The sequence below is a fragment of the Brachyistius frenatus genome, unplaced genomic scaffold, assembly GCF_029030835.1.
Source record: "Brachyistius frenatus isolate BFR_SWC_R1_liver_20210118 unplaced genomic scaffold, ASM2903083v1 Contig_67, whole genome shotgun sequence".
Lineage (NCBI taxonomy): Eukaryota > Metazoa > Chordata > Actinopteri > Embiotocidae > Brachyistius > Brachyistius frenatus.
This window is the reverse complement of record NW_027210666.1, coordinates 1,872,885-1,896,875: the sequence shown is the minus strand read 5'-3', so window position 1 is coordinate 1,896,875 and position 23,991 is coordinate 1,872,885. Positions and strand designations below refer to the sequence as shown.

The window sequence follows — 23,991 nt, the reverse complement described above, 5'->3', positions numbered from 1 at the left end:
AAGGAGCTTGTGTCCGAAGCCGTTTTTGAGTAACAGCTCAGCTAACTCAGACGTTAGAGTTTTGGTAAGAAGCCGCTATTTCCGCAGCTGCCGTGACATCGACCGACAAACGTTACCGAGAGTCTTGATTTTTTTTTTTTTTTTTTTTTTTTCCCCTTTCTCATTTTCGCTGAGCTGTCAAGCTGTTTTCATTTGGTGCCTTTGTTAACTGCGAGTCCAACGCGAACACATCGGGTACTAGTCGCAATGTTTAGCCCCGTGAAGTCCTCTTACTTCAGAGTTAGTCCGGCCATTGTCAACCGAGAACTCGGCAAGACCAAGATGAGATAGCAAAGAGGGCACGTCGGAGCGCTCACACACGATTTACTGCGAGGCCGAATAACCCGAGAAAAATAAAACAAACAAACAAAAAAAACCTCACACAGCATGTTTGGGAATCTTTTTGAGGAAGAGGAGGAGGAGGAGGAAGGCTTCTCCTCGCCTTCCTCCAAGGGGAGAATTGCAAAGGGGGGAGCAGAGCCACCTCCGCCGCGAGGGAGAAGCAATCTGTGTGGAATCAAGAACCAGGGAGGGACCTGCTACCTCAACTCTCTGCTGCAGACCCTGCTGTTCACCCCTGAGTTCAGAGGTCAGGACTTTTCCCACTAGCGTAATACACAACCGTTATTATTAATCCCCCCCCCCTCATTCGTTGTTTGGTGTGTTGTTTTTGCAGAGGAGATGTTCAGTTTGGGTCCAGAGGAACTGGGATCTCTGGACGACAAAGAGAAACCGGAGGCAAAAGTGAGTGTTTCAAGGTGCCTGCAGATGTAACTACCAAATGTGTGTGTGTGTTTGTTTGTTTGTTTGTGATGCATAATGAGGTTTGTCTTTCTCCTCCTCAGGTCCGAGTGATCCCACTGGAGCTCCAGAGGCTGTTTGCCCGTCTGCTTCTGGTTGACCAGCAGAGCGCCTCCACCGCCGACCTCACTGACAGCTTCGGCTGGAACAGCAGCGAGGTCTGTGCGCATCATCTCTGTCAGTGAGAAGAACAAAGAGAGGCTCATGTTACACCTCTCATTTCAGTGATTGATTTACTTTCCAGTAATGGCAGGATATGCACGCTGGAAATAAACTGGATTTCAAATTCACTAAATAGCGGTCAAGCCAGCGACCTGACTTGCATTGCAGTTTTTTGGAGGCCATCCAGCTGCACACATGCAAAATTAATACATGAAGAAGGAGAGCAGTAAGAAACTTGATACAGAATTTGCCACAGGGCAATGCAATCCATGTTCCAGGTCAAATCTGTACATGCAGTGATATGATTAAACTGGAAGCAGCGCTCCAAAACCATCACGGTGTGCCATATTGTATCATTCACGGTAATATTGTTGAAATTAATATGCCCTAAGATTCATTCATATCGTGATGGCCATATTACAGCATGTTGAAATAATGACATCATAATGATATCATAAGCATTACGGGCTTAAGTTAGGCACAGCAACAAACATGCCTGTAATTCGTTACAAATGGGGAGTGACTTCAGTAGTGTAGAAGTGATTTGATTCCAAAAGATCAGATCTACAATAAATCACAGTAATATGTTAATTTTGACTAAATATTTGAAGGGAAACCGTAAAAAAAAAAAATTCTGTGACACACTGTAGAAAACTATAGCACAAATTTTGTTTTAATTGTATCTTCTTGAAATGAATATGTTAATTAGATGTTTTTCATTATCTTGTCACATTATCAATAATATTATGTAATAACCTGAAATATTGTGATGTTGTTTTCGGGTCATATCTCCCACCCCGAGTCCCAACTTACTACACTCCAGTTTCACAGGGGTTGAAAATATACTGTATAAAGGCAAAAATAAAGTGAAAGATCTGGATGTACTGTTGATCAACAATATTGTCCCACAATGAACTTACAGCTCAGAGGAAATTATGAAGCTTCTAACAACTGGAAAAAAAAATAAAACAAACAAATGGTGATGCAAAAAATGACAGAGGACAGTAAAGGAAAGGGAGAACTTTCTCATTGAGGTTTGCCTGACGTCCATCTTGAACAATCTTTTGTTAGTATAAATCGGTAAGGTACATTGATTTCTTCTGTGTGAAAGCAATACACTATACAAAGTGTAATACAGTACTCTGTGCTACAAGTGCTATTGAACTGGATCACAGTATACAGTATGTCTTTGTTTCTAAATGGATCCTTTTTCTCGTACTTTTTTAAGGGGACGAATCAGCACGATGTTCAGGAGCTGAACAGGATTTTGTTCAGTGCGTTGGAACGCTCTCTTGTGGGCACCAGTGGCAGTACATTTATCCACCAACTCTACCACGGGACCATTGTCAACAGCATTGTCTGCAAGGAGTGTGGGAATGTCAGCCAGAGACAGGTGAGTCCTTTTGGGTCCTTTTGATATATTCTGTCCAAACATACACACACCTCTTTATCTTTGGCCAAATGAGATTTAGAAAGACTTTGATTTCTGACACCATCGGAGTAAATGTCACTATTGAATGCCAAGACAAAGATTATTAATTGACTCAGTTTTGGGTTAAATGTATGTTTGTGTCTTCTTCAGGAGGACTTTCTGGACCTGACCGTGTGTGTTTGTGGTGTATTGAGCCTGGAGGAGGCTTTATGGAACATGTTTGTGGAGGAAGAGTTATTTGAGGGCAATAACCTGTACCGCTGCGCACAATGTGACAGTCTGGTGACTGCTGCCAAGGTCGGTGCCAGCTCTGACTGTGTTTACACATAAAAAAGGTTTTAATGCAGAAAGCTAAAAAGAAAACATTTTGTCTAAGTGGCAATAAGCTAGAACCTCTGCTTCATAAATTTTCATAAACAATATACATGCTGTTTCTTACCTCCCTTCACTTTACTTTTTGATTCAGTCAGCCAAGCTGAGGAAGCTGCCTCCATTCATGACTATGTCTTTGCTGAGATTCAGCTTTGACTTTGCCAAATTTGAGCGATACAAGGAGATGGGACGCTACAGCTTCCCGCTCACCATCAACCTGCGACCCTTTTGTGAACAGGTACTTTAGAGAGTTCAACTAATCTTGCTTATTTGTAGATTAGGCACATTTAAAATGACTTTTTTTGACTGGGTGCCATCACTTGAAAATCCTTCTGTTTCTCCTCTTACAGATCGATGGAGAGGACTCTGATTATACATACGAGCTGTTCTCTGTGATTATCCATAAGGGCGGCTGCTATGGGGGCCACTACCACGTTTACATCAGGGACATCGATGAGCTCGGCCAATGGGACCCTCAGGTGAGAAAAAGAGACAAACAAAACAAACAGGAGCAAAAAAACATTTTATTAAAAATATGTAACCATTAGTTGCACTTGTTTTTTTAGAACATGATTCACACTGACAAAAATGTAAGATAATGTTATCAGAATGGCGCAAACTCTTGTATGTGCACGTTAATAAAAGAATAAAAGCTGCACCGCTGTGTCTCGTTGCCAGGAGGAGGACTGCAAACCAAAACCTCAGAGGAAAATTAAGGAGCAGGTCAAGGAAGTGTGTGAGCCAACATTACAAGAGGACGACCCTTTGTCTGTCCTCACTGCTATCATTTCCAAGGTACAGTAGGGGTGATTCTACTTTTGGCCTCCCTTTGGCAGCATTTGTCTGCTTCATGCACATTTTCTTTCTGTTTTAATGTGATGTTCCTTTGCTGTCCACCAGGAGTCATCAAAGACTGTCCTGTTGGACCAGCTGGGCCAGAAACTTATGGATAAAATTGGTTCATCGTGGAGCAAAAAGTTCAGAAAACACTACGGGCCCATTGGCAAGGTATCATAGGGGGGGTCTGTGTTTATGATTGGTGGTCTTAGGTTTTTATAATTTCTTGTACATATGAACCCCCGCCCCTGTTCTTTAAAAAAAAAAAAAAAAAAAAAAAAAAAAATGTTTATGTAGTTCCTACAGTCCCACAACGATGTTTTCATGTTGGTGTCTAATGGCACTCGAGTGGCACTGAAGGCAAACCCGCCAAGTCCAGGGACCGAGCCCCCCGGCCCTGCAGAGGAGACCACTGACTCTGATCCTTCGACTCCTCCAGACCCAGGAGCCTCTGAACAAGAGCCGGGACCAAACCAGAAACCACAATGTGAATCAGAGGTACAAGAGAAACAGCCTCAGTTTAGATTACATTCCTCTAGTGTAAAGCCTTCGAAGCCTTCATAGTGTCCTCTGCATCCTGTGATGACTGTGATGCCTGTTTTCTCACGGTGCATCTTCCTGTCTATCAGCAGGGTAGCCACTGGTTTGACCTTAACGACTCCGCCGTGACCTCCATCAGGGAGTCGGACATAGAGAAGCAGTTCCAGGGCAAAGAGAGCGCCTACATGCTGTTCTACAGAAAAACACAGCTGCACAGGCCCGGTGAAGGTAATGAGAACCATGGTAATGGAAAGATTATGTCTGCTAGTTGGACTGGAGGAAGAAATGGAGGAGAGGTGAAGAAATAAAGTATCAAAAAAGTAAGGATCAGTTAATCCTTGACGTAATATTGATAGCTCATTTAATGTTTTGATCTATCAGCTAAATAAAAGATGTTGTAATAACATAAATCGTTTATATATATTCACAGTTTGTTTAATTTTTTTCCAGCTCTGAATAATCCCCAATATAAAGTTCCTTCTCACCTCATCCGGATGGCTCAGGAGGAGAACATCAAACTGCAGCAGATGCGGTACAGAAACAAATACACATATTTACATATTACACTCTTGTCGTTGCACTTAAAGCTGTTTAGTGTATTCTGACTCATAAGAATTTTGTTGTAAATTGGTGAGTGCAAGTGAAAACCTAACAACACCTAGAAAAAGAAGAAAGGTTTATGACAGTTAACATTGTTTCTGTTCCAGTGAGAAGTTTGAAGCCACTAATAACACCGTGGAGCTGCATCTGCACCTGGCACCTTGCTATTGGCTGGAAAATGGAGCCCTGCAAACAGTCAGCAAAGAACCAAACGCGAGCACCACACTCAGCTTTGACCGCAGGAAGACTGTGGGAGACCTGCGATTAGCTATTTATCAGGTATGGCAATTCGAAAAAAACAACAACAACAACAACAGCTACTGTGTTTTAAAATCCTGAAAGAAACGATGGGAATTAGTTTGTTTGTATATATGCGTGCAGATGCAGGAACTCTGGGAAGGAGATATGGCTCTGACTGTGGCCAAGAGTCTTCCAGCAGGTTTACACCTCTACAACACTCTTACAGGTTGGACACTAGAAATTACTTTTTGGAAAATACATCAAGAGGGCAGTGATTTGTTTGTTTTTATAACTGTGCAATTTTCTTTGCAGATGACAGTGTCTCCCTGTACAGTGCAGGAATCTACACATACACTGACCTCTTCGTGTGGAATGGCAAAGAGGTGAGGAAAGTCATAATCCATCACATTGTTTGCGTTTGCTTAAATAATTTACATTGTTCTTTATCGTCCTTTCAGGTGTGTGGAGCAACTGTCTTAACTGGAGCTGAATGGGAGCCTGTCCTGCTGACTGTAGTCCGTCCCTTTTTGTGCGAAGATGGGGAACAAGAGGTGGAGGATGGGGAAGAGGATGAGGAGAGAAGAGGAGATTTTGAAAATGAGGGCCCCGGGCTTAAAAAGGAGGCACGGGGGTTTGCGGGTGGTGCGACTCTCGGGGAGGTGAAGGAGGCACTGGGGGAGCCGAAGGAGAGTCTGCTGTGCCAGGAGCATAAGGGAAGTGAGAGAAGAGAGCAGGGGGCAGGAGAGGGAGGAGGGGCCAGCGGATGGAGGGTGTTCCCACCTGATGACATGCAGCGGACTCTAAAGGAGCTGTCGCTGAAAGATGGAGACGCTCTGTTGGTGTTGGAGCCGCAGTCGTTTGACAGCAGGTTAGTTCTCTGCCATGTGCTGCATCTAAGGACGTTTATCTTTGTGTTTGTTTTACAACCATCTTCTTAACTGTTCAGCGTCTTCACCCTAAATGGAGATGTGGTCACTGTGACTACGCCGTCTGACTGCCGCTGGCTCCAGGTGGAGTTTCGACCTCATCTAAAAGGAAACGAAGCAGAGGAGGAGAATAAGAAAGTCAAGGTTCCCGCCACAGGAAATATGGTCAGTAGTTTGTTTCTTTGTTTTTACTCTTTCTGGTTGACTCGCCATGCATTTTATTACCTGTCGGTTTAAGCATCTCATTGTTCTTTCTAAAAATCACAACATTTTTGTTTAATGTGTCTCTCACAGCTTGTGAGTGAGGTGAAACAGAGGGCCATAGAAGAGCTGCAGCTACAGGAGCAACATCCAAGTAAGATGCTCAGTATTGTTCATTAAAGCCCAACTGATTCCGGAGTTTTACAGGAAATATCACTGTTAAGGAGTAACAAAATTCCAATATTGACATATTTGCCAATATATGTTATATATATATATAGTGTATAGAGTCTATATAAACACAAATGTTTTCGCAATGATCCCTAAAATGTGATTATTAAAAACTTTTGACACTTCTGACAAAGGTACGTAATGGAGGCGGGATATTTTACAGTTTATTGCCCAAACTGACATCAGTTCAATGAAGCAGGAAGTTTCACTGGAAATTTAATAATCCTAAAAAAATATCCCAAACACAAATGGATCTTTTGTGTTACTTGTAAGTTACCCCAAGCATCTTTTTCTGTAATATTTTCTCAAGAATAATTTTTTTTGAATCGGCCAATATATATATGGCGATACCAATGTATCTGTGATTCGGCTCCATAACCTATGACTACAACAGCACATGAACACTTAAAAGTAAACAAGTGAATTTGAGTTCATATATTATAATGCATTAGATGACATTTAGCGTCTATTTCATCTTTATTTAACAAGTTAACAAACAAAACAATGTAACAAAGTTAAATTACAGGCAATTCAAACTTCAGGGCACCGTTCTTTAGGTTTTGGATTGTGTTCATTCATTATTCATAAATACAGTCTAATTAAAGAGTATTAGATTAAAGAGATCACTCTTTAATCTAATACAATCTAATACAAACTGTTAAATTAGTTTCTGGGTCTATATAGTGGATCTGTGCATGAATCAAAATATGCCTACAATCAACCATGTGATTTTTTTTTTTCAAGTGCTATTTTTATCTTGGCTTCTACACAGACGGTGACAAAATTTATTTTTATAGAATTTTATTGACCTTTTATAATTTTACTTTCTTAAATCGTGTGTTATTTCTATCTCATTGACCAGGTGCACAGTACTGTCTGAGGCAGATCGACTGCACAGGGAAACTCCTTCCTCCAGGTACGGTGTCATTTGTTACCTGGGGGTTGTTTTGATGGTGGAGCTGACTTGGAGCTGGAAATCCCCCCACGTTTTAACGAAATATTAAGATACACTTTCTTTTACAGTGTTCCCTTGTTAAATGTTTAAACGGTACTCCCCCTGCTTGTAATTTTTCTTCTTATCATCTGTCTTTGAAGTCTCAGAACTCATTTCTGAAGTACACTTGTGTTTTATTATTTTTTTTATCCTGGTTTACCTGACAGTGTGTGAGGAGCTGAGTGTTCGGGATGCTGGAGTGCGACTCATGACCACACTTATTCTTTGTCCGGGAAACGGCCCCAAGGCATCACAGGTGTGTCTTTTATTTGAAGTCTGCAATAAAATCTTTTCTGCTTGCAGCTGCACCGATGAAAGTTACAGAAACCTTTAATCCTGTCCCACATTTTACAACAAATCAAGGAGTTATGAGTGTTTAAATTACTTTATTGAACTTTAAAGATTTGCTCTCTGCATTGCAGCTTTTCTTGCACTTTGCTGTGGGTGCAGCTCCCTCTGCTGGCATGGAGATGGACATAATTGTGGAGAAGACTTGCACTGTTAAAGAGGTGAGGAAATGAAAACTTTTATTTGCTTATGCTCCCAAGTATGTGTACTTTTTTAGAAGATAATTTTTTGGGGATTGTTTTTTTGCAGTGTCTAAAGGCAATGCTGGACGCTGTCAGACTTGAAGGTAAAATTAAAAAAAAAAAGTTCTGTAGTTTTCCTAATGTGTGAACATGTTTGTACGATCAAGTCAGCTTTTTGTCAATTTAACCTTGCTGCTCTCCAAAATGATCTCCATTTTCATGAAACTATAATTAAGCTGATTTTTCCTGTAGTGCTTTGGTGCAATGTGCAGTTGTTAATGTCATTTAAATGTGTGCACAGGCACCTGTTGGCACTTGAGGAGGCTCGACTGGTGTGAGGAGATTGGAGAGCCACTTATGGATGAGGTGAGTGGCCGGCAATTGTAAACGATGTCATCCCTAAACCAAACCCAGAACACTAAAAGCTGGAGTAGTGTTTATAATAATTTAAAGTTCATTCATACTGTTTACTCTGCAGACATTGTCCAAGGATATACCCAAATCAGATCACCTTTAAACCTGTGTGGCCACATTAACAACAGCCTTTTGTTCTCAGGATGCTTCTCTGTCAGAGCTGAAGATCAGCAGTGGAGAGACATTAGTTGTCACAGAAGGATATTTGCCTCCGAAGGTACTTCATTGGTTTGAGTTTCATGATATATTATCACTTTGTTGCTTCTCTCTTCAGCATCTGTTGTCTCTCTTTCTGTCAGGGTTTTCTAAGGTTATTTGTGTGGCTGTATAATGATCCTAAAATCGTGGAAACGGGTTTTAATCACAATGATGTCGGCCCCGCTGAGGAGCCGATGCTGGAGGCTTGGACTGCAGGTGAAACACAGAGTCAGTCATCTTCTCTCTGTGGTGGGAACACAGTCGAGCTAAGAAATGTGGGAGTGGTGGAGATATCGGACGAGGTGATTCTGGAGGACCTCAAGACTCAGGTGGGGTGTTTAGGGCACGCCAGTCTCCAAATCAAGGGTGTGCTTGTCTTTTTTTTTTTTTGTAGATAATCCTTCAAGACTTATTCTAGTGAATTCAGTCTTTATTAGAAAGTCATGACTTTAGAAGAATTTGGTTAAAATGGAATTACCATGAAAACGCATGACAAGGAAACTCTTCTTTTCTTTTATACAGGACTCAAAATTTTGGCCATAAAGAATCTCTATTGATGTTTTGATTGTGATTGGCTCGCCTCACTCTTTCAGGTGTTGACGCTGCCCGCCTTTCAGGATTTGTGTGTGCCAACCATTGGGTTCATGCGTGTGTGGCAGCTGGAGGGACGGAGGCTGGCACGCATCCTTCGAGGACAACAAGCCACACTCAGGTCTGAACACTTTGCTCTCACAGCTTTTATTCCTGCAATAATGCTCACCAGATTGTTCATATGCAGAGTTTTTGAGTGCTCCTCCACATTGACTGTTTGGTTTCCCTTTGTTCAGGAAGTTGAAGCTGATCAGTGGTACAGACATCTGTGTGCAGCAGCTACTGAAAGAGGAAGATCTTGGGTAAGGTGCCGATATTTTTAATAACCTATATATCATAAAGTAGAACCTAAATAATTTAGTGTTGAGTCCATCTGTTGTAATTTTTACTTTTACTTACATTTTAAAACTCTTATGTTGTTGACCTTAATTTTTTTCTCGTATACAAGGCCAAAGGAAGTGCTGCTGAATGTTAGGATGGGAGTACCGGGGGAGAGGAGTTACTATCCTCCAGAGGAGCTGGTTTGGGATGCGTCCCATGATTCTTCTCCTCGCTCTCTACGCATTTGTCTGGCTGCACACTACGGCCTCTCCCCCGACTCTCTGCTGCTGGCCAAACACCAGCCAGACAAACACAGCTGGGAAGAAATTTCCAACTGGGTAAGATTAGGAGAAAAGAATAAATTCACGAGAAGGAATCTGGTTTTTGGGGGGTTGGGAGTTGCACTCAAGAGTTCGCCGATGGAATGGTGAAAGAAGCAGCGAGCTTGGGAAGAACATCAGAGAGGAATGTTGGCGGCATGAAATGTAACAAAAAGTGGCTAACGGGAGATTTGACCTCGTCCTCCAAATCACTGCATTCTCAGGTGCTTTGCTTCTTCTATGAGTGAATTGTATGTCTTCTACAGACCCAGCAGTTTTCCAAAAAGAGGAAGAAGAAAAAGGCAGAGTCTTTGCTGGGAGCACCATTTCACCTCAAAGATGGCGACACGATCGGCATCAAGGTATTAATCAATACTCGTTTCTTATATTGTTTTTGACAAAGGGTCTGAATTTGTTTTTCTGTAGGAAATACTGCATCTGTTCTCAATGTTGTTTTTTTCAGAACCTTTTGGTTGATAACAACAGGGACTTCATCACCCTAGAGGACGAGCAGGGCCAGCAGACGCTCAGAGAGCAGGCAGAGCAACGCAGGAAAGGGTGTGGCTCTCTCTCCTTTGACACATGCAGCAGCGGGAAAAATACTTGTTGTTAAATTTATGGTTTCACAGATGTTACTGCAGAGGAAAAGGGGGAGAAAAAAAAAAATCAAACCATGTTGCAGTGCTACGATGAAGCACCTGTGAATCTATACAGACTGTTTCCATTAATTCTGGTCATTGTTTATGTAATGTGACTTTTTACCCAAGATCCTTTTCGTGACATTTTGTACTTATGCTTATTTTTTTTAGAGGGCAGGCTGCAGGCTCTGACAGTACTGGATCCCAGAGGAAGGCTGGACAAACCAAATCCAGGAAACCAGAGGTGGCACTGTCAATCAATGTTGGGTTATTCAGATAGCATCCTTCTTCCACGACTGTATGGACGTACCAGGACTGCCTATATCACTACACACACAGTGAGATGCTACATTGCAGTTAGGACAATCCAGTCAGTTTCGTGCCGTTTGTTTTTCTTACTTCTACCTGCATACTGCCACTATGCTCAAATCTTTTAAACCTGACTAAAATCAAACCTTTGTCTTTCTGACAGACGAACAGAAGGGATTTTGATTTGCTGTTTTATAACAACTGACTGTAATTTGCATTGTTTCGATGCAAAATTGCTGTTTTTGTTTATTTCTATAGAAACTGTCAAAAGCGCAACAACCACACATGCCCTTTATTTCATGAAATTGTCTTTTCTTTTCTTTTTTTCTTTTCTGAGGGAAAGCATTTTTTTTTACCTGCATGGATCAGCAGGTAATTTTGAACATAGTGTTGCAGAGAGGAAACAGTTTCTACTTCCTTTGAGTACTTTTTTTTTTTTTTTTTTTTTTTTTTTTGCTACTACAGGCTGACAGTTATCTTGTGAACTTTAAGGCAATCGAGGTGGAAATTTGTCCCGCAGCCACAGAACCAGTGGCTTTTAAATCCTGACTTTATTCAACAAATTGTCCTCTACAAAAAGCCGCTGAAGTGGGAATTGCCATCACAGAGGTCTGATATTCTTTCAAAGGTAACTGGTTGTACAGTAAATGACCCTGTCACTGTACCGCATGAATCAGTGTCTGTATTGATGGGTTGGTTTTAGGCTGTAAGGGAGAGGGGAGATAGGCCTTAATGTGGAGATGCTGCAGTGCTGCTCTCTCCTCCCTACCTCACTCTCTACCTCTCTCACTCTACCTCTGCTGCCCTGTTTTTTTTTTCTTTTTCTTTTTCTACAACCCACAGTTTTTGTCTTCATCATTTAATTTTCAAACCCTAAACTGTTGCCCTGTTTTATTAAAGTTAACTACGGTTGAAGTATTTAGACAACGGCACACTTTTTTAAGTTTTAGCTCTGTGCACTTGACTCTGCGTGTGACATGACGCATCAGCTTGGATATATTGAGACGATGGATAACTTTGTCCATTATTGGACATTATCCAGCCTTTTAGAGCTGAAAAAGGAAGCAGGCTATATTTCCTATCACCTTAATTTATTATTTCACATTCAAAGGAACTGTATGGAGCAAAAACATCCTTTGGTTATGTCACCGCTTAAGATGCCAGATGAATTAACCTCAGCTCAAGAAATATACTGTAAAACTTCTCTCCATCATTATGTGAAAGTTAAATGCCTGAAATTTCATTGTGGAACATTTAATGTTTTAGTTGCATGCACTATGTGACCTTCAGGGAATTAACAATGAGTAGACAAAATAATTGCATTACTTTTTTTAAATGTATGTTTTGAGGGGGATTTGATTTTGTTATAAAAGATTTTTAAGCTGCTTTAAACATTAATCTGGCCTCGACCAGTGCCATAAATTTGCAAGTAGCATTGTAATCTATTTTGTTCAATTGTTTGAAGCAGACGCCTAAAACTGACAATATACTTGGCAATTATGGGATTTTATTTTGTATGGTATCAATTACTAGTGTTAAGGATTACATCTTTGGTGTTATTGATAAGAAATTATCTACTGTATTGTAACAGTGGACATCTGTTTGTATTCATGTCAGATTGTATTTGCAGAAAGTATTTTATGAACCATAAAGGTATACTGTATTAATTGTCAGTCATGTTAATTACAACTAAACAGAATCACTGCATTTTCTATCGCAGGAGTTCAGATTCTAACGGCTTTCTGTGAAAACCGGTCAGACTGAAATATCTCAACAACTATTCAACACCATCAGATTCGGAACAGGCATTAAAGGTCCACGGAGGATAAATCCTAATGAGTTCAGTGATCCGTTGACCTTCTGTGCCACCAACAAGCTTACACAAGAACTGTCAAACTCTAACCAATGGATTGGTGCAAAACTTTTCCCATGTATTCACGTTTACCACAGGATAAATTCTAATGGTTTGGGGATCATGTGACTTTTCCTGTAGTGTCAGGTGAGACAGACATTTCTGCTTTCAGCGAAATGTGTCGATAACACGTGAGCTTAACTTTTTCTGTAGCGTAATCATCACGTCAGAGTTAAATGTTGTCCAGTACTTGGGTTAATGACTAAATACCCGTCAAACTAATGACATTTACATCAACTCGTGCAGCTGCTGTTTTTTTTTTTTTTTTTAATCTTTGCACTAATTGACAAATATTTACATGCTAAAATGATAAACTATGGTGTCATACGTTAGCAGCATCATGCCTGACAAAGCAGTTAGTTTGGATCTGGACTCCAGTCTTTTTCTTTATTGCACTGCGCGTGTGTCCATACAGATGGAAAGAGAACATTAACTTTATTTATGTAAATATGATTAGAAATATGTTCTTTTTGTCAAGATTATTTCCATTTTATTTTATACACTGGGGAGTAGGTGTTCCACATACAAGTGATAATCCTTCGGAGTTCACCCATGAAGCGTTAACAGCACACTTTGCGATGGCCAATCACAGCCCACTAAAGTGTCTGGAACATCCAATCACCTTTTCAGGCTGCGGTTTAAGTCCCCGCCCTCTTTTACAGTATGAATTTGACAGGCAGGCACTGCACCGGCTGCAGGATTTACTGCACGGAGAGCAGAGACTGTCTGACAGTTGACTGACTGAACTGGACCCATAACATCTGCAAAAATGGTTGATGCTTTCTGCGCTACATGGAAACTGGTCGACAGCCAGAACTTTGATGAATACATGAAGGCACTTGGTGAGTAAAAATGTCTTGTTTTCCGCTTCACAAGACACTTTTTCTAAAGTTTCCATGATATTGGCTGCTTATTATATATTTTTTCAAGAAACTTTTAAGTACAAAAAAGTCTTAATTTGTCTTGATTTGCGTCCAGCATAACGTATTTATTAAAGGCATGCTTTTCTTTTGACAGGTGTGGGTTTTGCCACGAGACAAGTGGGCAATGTCACCAAACCAACAGTTGCGATTAGTCAAGATGGAGACAAAGTGGTGGTGAAAACCCTGAGCACCTTCAGGAACACCGAGATCTCCTCCAAACTGGGAGAGGAGTTTGATGAGACCACACCTGATGACCGACATGTCAAAGTAAGTTGGGGTACATTTTTTCACTGTAAGATGTTCTGCATTCTGGCCAAAGCACTTTCCTGTGCTGGTTTTAGATTAACAAAAATATTCTCTCTGCTTGCAGTCTACCTTCACCATGGAGGGAGACAAACTTGTGCATGTGCAGAAGTGGGATGGCAAAGAGACCAAATTGATCAGAGAGATCAAGGATGGGAAGATGGTGATGGTAAGCCGAAATAACACTTGTCCTGCCCTGCTTGTGATTGTGGGCACATGTATTAGTTAATGGAGCAATTTGCTCCACAGATCCGTGTACTGCATGGGCACTTTGAATCATGTTAAATGAAGCTACCTGGCCTTGCCTTTGCAATTACGCAGGAACTGATAGCATATGACCCAAATGGATTGTAACTTGCTTTACTTGATCTACCATCATTTACTACCTGTTACATGTTTGTTTTTTTCTTCCTCCAGACACTAACCTTTGAGGGAGTCCAGGGGGTCCGCACATACGAGAAAGCCTAACTTTACCATCCTCTTGAAAGAGCAAATCATCCCAGCACTGCGAATGATCAACAGGGTGTTGTCCTTTTTTTTTTTTAAGAAGAAAAATCTAAATGTGTTTTTACTGTGGTGATTTGCACTTGATTTGTTGTTGTAACATGAGTTAAATATTTTAGGGAATCTTTTGTAAGACCTTTTGTAAGAAATTCATCAGGTTGAAGGGCCTAAACTGTTTCATTCTCTATGTCACATTTGAAAAAGGGAAAATAAAACTTCTGAACTAAATCTCTTCAATCTCTCAGGCACTTCAGTTGGTCTTTACAAGTCACCATCAGCACCACTTTATCTCAACAGAACAGTCACTTCCATTTAGGGCATCCTTCTTTCTTTGCAACTTTGTATGCAGGCCTACATTTCTTTTCAGATATGTCAGCCTTAATCGTGGGAACAGTGCCGTCCCTGTGATGGGTCAGTTCCAGGTGACAGCTGCAGGGTGACGGTGCGGGCCAGAGCTGACCGTGCAGCAGCAGCCAGTGTGACCATTGAACTCAGTGGAGTGAATGCACTCTAGTAACCCCCAGATGGTCAGAGACAATGTGGAGCTGAAGGGGAGGTGGGGCGATGATGTCACTCACCTCGGGATAATCCGGTTTAAGTTGTGGTGTCATTACGTAGATGCATCATTCGATGGTGTGTGAACCAACTGTGACTGAACACTGCCGCCGGTGTGACAGGCAGGTGACGAGAAGAGAGGACAGAGTTCAGGATGTGGTCAGTTTGTTTCAATCCAATATTCTCCAATATCCGTTTAGTGGTTTACAGACTATAAATAGTCAGTCAATAAACGTCTGTCCAACTTAATATATTCAATACAAACGAGTATTTCTCACTGTTTTAATGCTCGTGCTCATTTGAAATGAACCAGCCTCCCTGTCCTGCCCTGTGTGCTGTTTCCAACCAACTGAGCGCTGTGACTACAAGTGGCCATTCTTCTCATCTCAACACTCATGCTGCCAAGTTTCGGGCCACATCTGAATAGCCCGTGACACAAAGAAGCTGTGCTAACTGGAGTGGAACTCATTTGGCAGTTGCCAGCTGAATTAATTTAGATTCAAATCTGTCTTTGTGCTCCAGTTATAGTAGCTACACTAAAAACGTGCCCATACTCCCACAAAACCATTTGCATAAATAGTTCAGGCTGCACATAGTCAAAAGAAAAGTTCAGCACAGTTTATGTTACAATTTTCACAGCAGCACGATCCCATTGAAAAGGTAGAAAATCGAGTGTATCACTTTTCATGTTGGGGAGACTATTCGAGATAATAATTTAGTGCAGCTTATTCTGTCCTCAGTGCTCTTCCCAGGAGAGCAGCAACAGTTTCCCCTTTGTGAGGAATCTGTGTCAGTGGTGCTTGGTGCACACTAGAGGATTTTTAAAACCTTAACCAATTTTTTTTAAATGTTGGAAATTGTTTATATCAGAGTGAGTTTTGCAAGGACTTAGGATCTTAGAAATAAAGTGATCAAATGGGATTTCAGAGCAGTAACTGCACCATTTTGTAGCAGCTGCTGGGCAACCCGAAGGGTTTGTCATGAAAACTGACTTGACTGTAAAGAAAACACACACACACACACACACACACACACACACACACACACACACACACACACACACACACACACACACACACACACACACGTTAAAGTCGTTTTGATCATGTCAGTGAGAGTTTTGGAAAATAATGACTTTAATTGACTTTTAGCAAGCGCAACCATGAGCGCAGCTTAAAAGGAAAGTGGCAAGTCTCGCGAGAGTTTTGTCAAGGGCCGCCGGGGTTCAAGGGTCGCGACGTTTTACGCCGAAAGGCGGTGAATTTAGCTGCGGACATTTTGTGCACAAGATCTGCTGCTTCCAGAAGTACCTGAACTAAAGCTGATATGAGATATGAGAGCTAGACGTTAATAACGCCGTGGATGCATGATGAGAAGGGCATCACAGATGCATTCGCCATGAACCACAACAACAGGTCCTGACCTGAAAGATGACGTCAGTGGGTGAGTGGGCTCGCTCCTTCTTCAGCTGCTGTGTATTTGTGTCTGCAGTGAGATGGACAGGTTTAATGTCACAACATTGGAAAAAGCCGACAGTCGCCACTCACTGTTGTTTATGTAGATTTAAAACGATAGTAACAAATTGTTATAGTAAGTCATTATAATTTGGGAAAACCGATTCGCAACTTTGTGGCGTCGTATAGCAACTACTAAACACGGCAGTAAAAAAAAAAAGATCCTGGCGTTGCTTATGTTTCGTAGCTTCACAAACACAAGAGGCAGATTCTTTGCACGTGTATGTGCTCTTGTTTTTCACACGTGCTACAATATTTATGCACTTTGCATGGATCACAAAATAGTGCTGTCACCTGGGTTAAAAAAAAACAAAAACAAGGCTGAACTTTGTGAGAAAAGTTGTGGTCAGATAAAAGACAAACACTTGCATTGCTTTTGTTTTAATGTCAAATTGCTCCAATTCACAAGCATAATGAGGGTGTAATTGGATTTTTTTTTTTATATACATATTGTAATTTTACTGCAGGTAAAGCGCAGTTTCAGTGGTAATGGTTCAGGGATAAAACTCGTAATTTTTTTTTCCATTTATTCAACTATTTACAGAAAATATAATTTAAGTATGAAGGATTCGTTACTTGTACTTCTGTTAGCAACACCACTGAGAGACAAATGTCAGCGTCTGGTATCAAATACCCTGATTCTTGTGTTCGAGTACGTGTGCCATTTATAAAGTTCTGAAAAAAAAAATATCGCAAACATTTGAGAGCATAAACCAAGACCCCACACACACACACACACACACACACACACACACACACACACACACACACACACACACACACACACACACACACACACACATCATGCACAGTTCATTCAAAGACAAACATACAGTGTTGAAATCACTGACATAATAAAATAAAAAAAACCCATAATATTGCACATGTTCACTTGATAAAAGTGAGTCTTTAGTTACAGTTCAAATTGAAATATATATATGGATCTTAAGTCCCCTTTTTTATTAAAATGTCTTTAGTCATGCTATCAGCCACGTCTTCCAAAACTAAATATTCAAAGACAATGTAATGTTATTTTAGGGGGAAAAAAAACACCCCTAAGTTCATCAGTGATCGTGGAGCATCACCTTAAAACTCCTTCTGTCACAGTTCAGTCACTGAAGTCTCGGCTGCATCAGTCATCATAAAGAGTTTTAATTATTTTAATTTGAAAGATAAGTGAATTTTGCATTTGAATAGACTCAGGATTAGTGATGCAAGCTTTTAATAACTGCCTTCTATGCAACATATGGAGCAAAATGTAACGAGCCATATGTAGATGGTACAGACTGAATGAGAAATGTTTTACATCTGAGATCATCGGTCCAAACATGTGACGCCCTCTGCAGCAAGTGGGTCTGATCACACAGCATGTCGATGTAATCCGAGATGTTAATGTTTCAACATTAGACTCAACCAACATCGTTTTTGTCTGATTTTGAATACATGATTTGGCTGTTTGGTGTATGACCAATAGCAGTATTCAAAATCAGTCTTGCAGCCCTTACTGCACATTTAAAGTACAGGATAGTCTAATAATAGAAATCCTATGTATATTATGCTACATTTTAGCAAGATGCTATTATAAGATATGCATTAATATTATGTTATGTATGCATGAAATAGACAATATTAATTACTGTCCTGTTTATAAGAACCTGCTTAAAAGCTTTCCAAAATATGTCAAGTTTCTGCTTGGTGAACACACAAACAGCCTGTGACCAAAGTCAATGACAGTATGTTTTTGGTCAATCAAGGAATTACAGAGTGAATCTGATACTTGATGGTAGAAACAGTCAAAAACAAAACTGAACTCAGACCTCATTCTGAGAGTTCAGGCAATATTATACATGTCATTAGCACCGATATCAAAATGAGGAGTTGGTGCAGATATCCAGATGGTTTGGTTTAATAAGACTTTAAATGTCAACATTTCAGGTAGATTTCCATCAGTAAGATTGGGAGCTCTCAAATACAGTGCACGGTCATTCCTTTTGATGCCTAAAAATACAAAAAGAAAAGGAAATAAAACATCTCTGCTCTATGTTTAAAAGTACCCAGTCGGAAAAAAAAAGGAAAATGTGTGGAAAAAAAAGTTTCCTTGAAATTAATGAATATCTAGAATTATTAACAAACACAAAAGGGCATTTAAAACCACACTGATGACTGATAATAAAAATGAGTGTATAAACCACTTTTCAAGTAAATGTGTGCCGAGAGGAAATTAATCCCCATCCAACTTAAATAAACGACTGTGGCCATTTTTTTGTACCCTGTTTACAACATATATTGTAACTAAAAGATTGCACCATCATGCAGTAGCACAGACTTTTTTAATACTGATTACAAGAAAATGAAGTGAGGTGTAAAATATATAAGTTTTGTTCCTTTCTAAATAAATGAGCCACAGAAGTTATTGCATTAAATTGTTCCATTTAAAATATTCTCATGATATCCACCTTTCAAAAGAACTGAGCACAGAAAATAAAATTAAAAAAAAAACAATACAAAAATCTAAAGGAATGACACGCTTGAATTTGGTACGAGAGCTCAACCAATTCTGGAAAAACAATATCGGTCCATCACATAAAATCCCACATCATCCTTTGCAGCTCAGGCTTTTCTGAACAGCAGCTGCTGTGTTTCAGCGTCGCGGGGTGGGACGGGACCTTGTCCTTATCAGTAAATTGACTAAATTGTAACCCTCAGACTGGATTCAGGCTGAAGCCTCAAATCTGCAGCGGTGAGAAGGCGTAGAACGGAAACTGGGCCTCGTCCTCGTCCACAAAGAAACACTGGAAGTAGGGTAGCTCGTCTGTGGAGTGGGACGGTACAGAATAATTTTGTGTCTGACATTCGAGAGGAGAGTGCTTACAATTTACACAGTTGTGTGACATCTTGATAATAAAAAGGGAATTTGTACTTACCTTCCATAAGAAAGCTGTCTGATACAGAAGGCTCTGCTGTTAAAAAGCAAACATAATGTTAACCATAAAACAAGACAGTGTTGTAATACCTTAAATTACACTAAATATAAAATACCTTTGGCTTTCTCCTCCCTGGCAACTTTCTTCTCAACAGGTTTTTCTACAACAACAATTTTGTATATAAATTAGTTAAATAAAGCAACTGATGTATTTCGAACTCTCGAAATTGAATTGCTTTACAAACACGATACCTTTCTTTGCAGACTCCTGAATCTCTTTAAGAACTCTGGCTTCTGCAAATGAAGACAAAATATATTCATGAAAAAAAAAAAGTCAAACATTGAAACAGTTTATGGTATTGCTGTATACATTTCATGCAAACATTTAGGTGATTTAGATAATATTGATTTTCAAAGCTGATTGTATTCTGTACCTTTAGCGTCCTCTGCTTTGGCTGCTTTCTTCTCAACTGTTTTCTCTAAAAACACAGAAAAAAAACAAGACAAAACATTTTGGTCATGAATAATTCAGGTTTAGTGTAAAGTAAAGCTTAGTGTAAACTGTTTGATTTATGGCCACAGGTAACGATTATTTTCATATTTGATTGTCTTAATTTGCTTTAGTGAAAATGTAAGGAAATATGGAGAAATTAAAAATAATATTAGACAGAAAATCTCCATATTTTAGAGTCTAAAAACCAGCGATTTGTTTGTATTTTTGCTTGCATAATGACTCAAAATATTGATCAAAAATTGTTGCAGATTTTTTTTCCATTGATTTCAAATTAATTGAATGAATGTTGCAGCTCTAGTTTGATTACAAACGTGTTGCTGCTTAAGATACCCGTCTTTCTCTTCTCTTTGTCTGTAAATAATCCCCTTTATAAAAAATAATTTTGCATAAATTAACAGCATGTCATATATATTTTATGATTTAATTCCTCTGCGGTAATTGCATACCTTTCTTTGTTGCTGTGGGTTTGATCTTTTCTTTTAAAACCGGAGGCACTGTTTTGCAAACACAAATAGGGAAGAAATATACAACATATACACAATATGTTTCAGAATCATTGACAAATTTTACTCTTCATAAAGGTAAAAAGGGTTTTCTTTTTTGCGAATGTAATCCAGTCTGCCTTGTTTGCATATACATTTTAGTTTTGGAGTATATAACATGATCTCTGTTCAGATGTAGCTCCTCAAAACCCTTATGAAAAGGCATGCTGACGAATCCAATAGCAAAGCAAAGAATGAAGCATCACAACTAAGATACTTCTTTGTACCACTTCCTAATAAGGTCCATTTTGTGAAGGGTTTATATGTAATAGCTAAAAAAATATAATTGATAGAAAAGAGCAAAACATCAAAATCCAAATTCATAAATAACTGTCTCGTCAGAAAGTGGGAGACCAATGAAGAGTTATGTTTTTCCGACATTTGCAATGATGAACAACAGCCAGTGGGATCTGTCACATGGTACCCTAAATGTGTTATTATAATCTCAACTAGTTATGACTTTTATAAGTGAGGCCTTATTGAAAGTGGCAGCTTTTCTCAGGGTTGATATAATGACCAGCATGCATTTTCTGTAAGACCATGGGAAAGATTAATATCAGTATATGTGTTGCGTATACAATTTATAGACAACAGATCAATATACATGAATTGTCTATAAATATAAAATAATTTTCTTGCTGGATGTAAAACTATCTACAATTGTGTCCTTTATTATTGACATTCAGCAAGAAAATGTTCTTGACTTTTAGCAGAAGCAGCTTTCAGGGAAATGTCAGTTTATCTTCTGAGTAAATTAACTACATATTATTCAGTTTGCAGTGGCCTTCATTTTGTAACCAGATTACATGTTGTAATCGGATTACCACTGCTGTGTGACATGAAGTGCTGCCTGTAGTGAAGCTCCACAAATGTACCTTTCTTCACATGGACTGGTTTGGGCTTTTCCCTCAACATGGCTGTGCCATCCGGGACAAAATACAATTGATAAAACACACACAGGTCTTTTATTCGTGGAAGTATTTCTAAGAATAATGTTGCAGCATGTTTAACAGATCATCAAATCTTGAATAACTGGGCCACAATATCCTTCCCAAATTTACTTACAGCTGACACAGAAAATATACGTATACCACTATATTCTTTTGTTTTATAACTGCTCTTAATGCTTGTCATTTAAAAGTTAATATGTGTCATTGTAGCGAGTACTGTACCTTTCTTTACTGCAGCACGTTTGTCCTTTTCTTTTTGAGTCTCTACTTCTGCAAAAGGAAAACTAAGGTCAGATGTCAGCAACACAGAATTCAACAGCGAAAGCCACAGTTAGCCTATTTTCGAACAATGCTCATTGTGGCTTAAACTACAGCAGTGCAACAACAAATTTACCCTCCAACATCTTGAAGCTACATCTAGAAAGCTGTTACCAGTTTCTGAAAGTGATTTGTGGCATTCTACAAAGAGCGAGAAAATGTTTTTGTTTGTTGGCTTTTAGCCTATTATTCAAATCTAAAATGGACATGCGTATTAGAGACCGGCAGAATTGTTTGGGCCAGTGCTGATACCAATATTAGGCAGTAAAAAAACAACAACACAATAGCAATATTTAGGTAGAAATGTGGTTATTAAACACTTGTGACAGAGATATGTAATGGAGGCAGGATATACTACAGTTTGATGAGAAACTTTACTGTCCCAAAAGACGCTAGTGCATTGAAACAGTTTACATGACGCATATTCGTTAATACCAATTGATTTCTGATAGGCCAGTATTGGCCAATACAAATTGGCCAAATGATAAATCAGTCGAGCTCTAATACCTGTGATACTATTATATTTATACACAAAGTTAAATAATAAAGTCTATAAGGGAAAACCACTCGATTGGTGACACCAGTAGGTTTTGCAAACTACAACACCAAAAATAATCTACAAGCAGTTGGCAGTGGCAGACTACCTCTCTTCTTTAGGAGTGATTTGAGCTTTTCCCGCTTTGTTTCTGCCTCTGTTTTAGAAGGAGCCGAATTAAATGAAAAATGACATATTTAAGTTTTAAAAAAGGTACAATTTTTATAATTAATAAACAGTAACTATACAGTGTATATAGCATGCCAATAAGCTGTGAGAAAATAGAGTGAAAGCTCCATACTGTAAATGATGTACATATATGCACAGTATGTGTTGTTTATGATACTTTTTTCTTGTTTTAGTTGTATATTTACCTTTCTTCTCATGAGCTGGTCTGGGTTTCTCCTTTGGAGCTGCTGGCTCTGAGGATGAAATTTTTAAAAAATGGGAAAGAGGTCATGATAACTATTTGAAAAGCTACATTCTCAGAAAACCAAAGCGTAGCTTTTACTATCAACTAATCAATCAAGCATATAGAGAGTCGGGCTTAACCATGAAAATGACCAAATAAAAAAATGACAAAACTCAGTTGTAACATTAGAATACAAGAAATAAACCGATTTAAAGATAGTTTGAGCATTTTTAGCTGGGTCATCGTCATGTGGCAGTGAAACATAACTGCAGCTGCAGCAGCTACATGTCAGTAGAAATCTTTGACAATAAATTAGCCTTGACAATACAGGATTATTATTATTCCAACAGTACTTCAAATAGTTTTTACAACAGCGGTAAAATTTAGAACATTACAAAAAATAACTACAGACACACAGTTCTGCTGTTTACCTTTCTTCTTTTCAGCAGGTGTTGGTTTTGTCTTGGAAACAGGTGCTAGAATGGTAAATGTTCTCATTAACTCTAGTGTATATAGAAACCACTAAAAACTACAGAAAACACAACAGCTTTTAAAGATTCAAAAGAGACAAACCTTTTTTGGGAGTCACTGGCTCAGCCTTCTTCTCCTTGAGAACTTCTGCTTCTAAAGCAAATAATGTAAAAAAAATAAAAATAATAATCAGTCCAGTTCTCTGCAGATGTTTGCATATATCAACAGTGTGCATGTTATCAATGCTGTTACAAGTGATGGAGTTTATTCCCACTGTGATGTGCTGCAAAGTCAAATATCTGCAAATAGACCTATCGTAAAGAAGTGACAGCAGATAAAGAAAGAGAAAATAAAAAAACTTGGACATAAAACAAAGAAACTTTCAGAGAAATTATGAATCAATATTGAATACATTAAGTCCTCTATTTATATTGGAGCAGTAAAATATTCAATCACTGTAACTACCTTTTTTTGTCAGTGCTGGTTTGACTTTTTCCTTCGGAGTCACAGGCACTGAGACAGAAAAGGTGTTACATTGTTTGACTTTGAGAGAACATACAGGAAGTAGTCATAGCCAATGAATGGATAGCCCAATTTTGGTGTGCAGCAGAGGAGAACATAAAAACGTTTGCTAAAAAAGATGTACCTTTCTTCAGTGGCACCACCTTCACCTTCTCCTTTGTTAGAGAGGCATTTTTGTGTGGTACTTCTGCCTCTGTAAGACATAAACACATGTTTAAATCTGTTTAGCCTGCTTATAAATGTGTAAACATGAACATGAAAGTTTAGTGTTCTCTTACCTTTAACTGCTGGTGGTGATTTTGTCTTGACTGGAGAAGCTTCTAAATAAAGATATTTTAGGTTCAGTGTTTCAGAAAATAAGACCCACTAAAACTATAAAGATATCACTTGGTCTTGC

At 39.2% G+C, this 23,991-nt stretch overlaps 2 protein-coding genes across 3 annotated transcripts; both read left to right on the top strand.

The window, feature by feature from the left end:
- The first annotated feature begins 211 nt into the window (after positions 1-211).
- On the top strand, positions 212-12,363 carry usp40 (ubiquitin specific peptidase 40). Of its 2 annotated transcripts, none has more exons than XM_069707241.1 (31): positions 212-628; positions 716-783; positions 885-998; positions 2,231-2,395; positions 2,585-2,731; positions 2,901-3,044; positions 3,157-3,285; positions 3,485-3,601; positions 3,707-3,814; positions 3,941-4,141; positions 4,276-4,411; positions 4,634-4,715; positions 4,891-5,062; positions 5,165-5,249; positions 5,336-5,406; positions 5,482-5,891; positions 5,970-6,114; positions 6,244-6,304; positions 7,244-7,297; positions 7,543-7,631; positions 7,798-7,884; positions 7,973-8,009; positions 8,207-8,271; positions 8,462-8,536; positions 8,619-8,846; positions 9,111-9,229; positions 9,345-9,410; positions 9,557-9,767; positions 10,016-10,111; positions 10,213-10,307; positions 10,559-12,363. In XM_069707241.1, exons 1-31 carry the CDS (start codon positions 427-429, stop codon positions 10,665-10,667), a joined length of 3,888 nt encoding a protein of 1,295 aa, XP_069563342.1. In that variant the 5' UTR covers positions 212-426; the 3' UTR covers positions 10,668-12,363. The 2 variants fall into 2 exon arrangements, with proteins under 2 accessions (XP_069563342.1, XP_069563341.1); XM_069707240.1 differs by having other exon boundaries at positions 4,273-4,411.
- Positions 12,364-13,296: 933 nt separating this feature from the next.
- On the top strand, positions 13,297-14,566 carry fabp7a (fatty acid binding protein 7, brain, a). Its single transcript, XM_069707242.1, has 4 exons — positions 13,297-13,450; positions 13,626-13,798; positions 13,902-14,003; positions 14,252-14,566. The coding sequence occupies exons 1-4, from the start codon at positions 13,378-13,380 to the stop codon at positions 14,300-14,302; spliced, it is 399 nt and encodes a 132-aa protein (XP_069563343.1). The 5' UTR covers positions 13,297-13,377; the 3' UTR covers positions 14,303-14,566.
- The last annotated feature ends 9,425 nt before the right edge of the window (positions 14,567-23,991 follow it).

Coding starts and splice junctions, on each gene's coding strand:
- usp40 (XM_069707240.1), top strand. CDS start 427: ATGTTTGGGAATCTTTTTGAGGAAGAGGAGGAGGAGGAGGAAGGCTTC. Junction 4,716..4,890: donor ATCAAACTGCAGCAGATGCG/GTACAGAAACAA, acceptor TTTCTGTTCCAG/TGAGAAGTTTGAAGCCACTA. Junction 5,250..5,335: donor CCTCTACAACACTCTTACAG/GTTGGACACTAG, acceptor TTTTCTTTGCAG/ATGACAGTGTCTCCCTGTAC.
- fabp7a (XM_069707242.1), top strand. CDS start 13,378: ATGGTTGATGCTTTCTGCGCTACATGGAAACTGGTCGACAGCCAGAAC. Junction 13,799..13,901: donor CTGATGACCGACATGTCAAA/GTAAGTTGGGGT, acceptor CTCTGCTTGCAG/TCTACCTTCACCATGGAGGG. Junction 14,004..14,251: donor AGGATGGGAAGATGGTGATG/GTAAGCCGAAAT, acceptor TTCTTCCTCCAG/ACACTAACCTTTGAGGGAGT.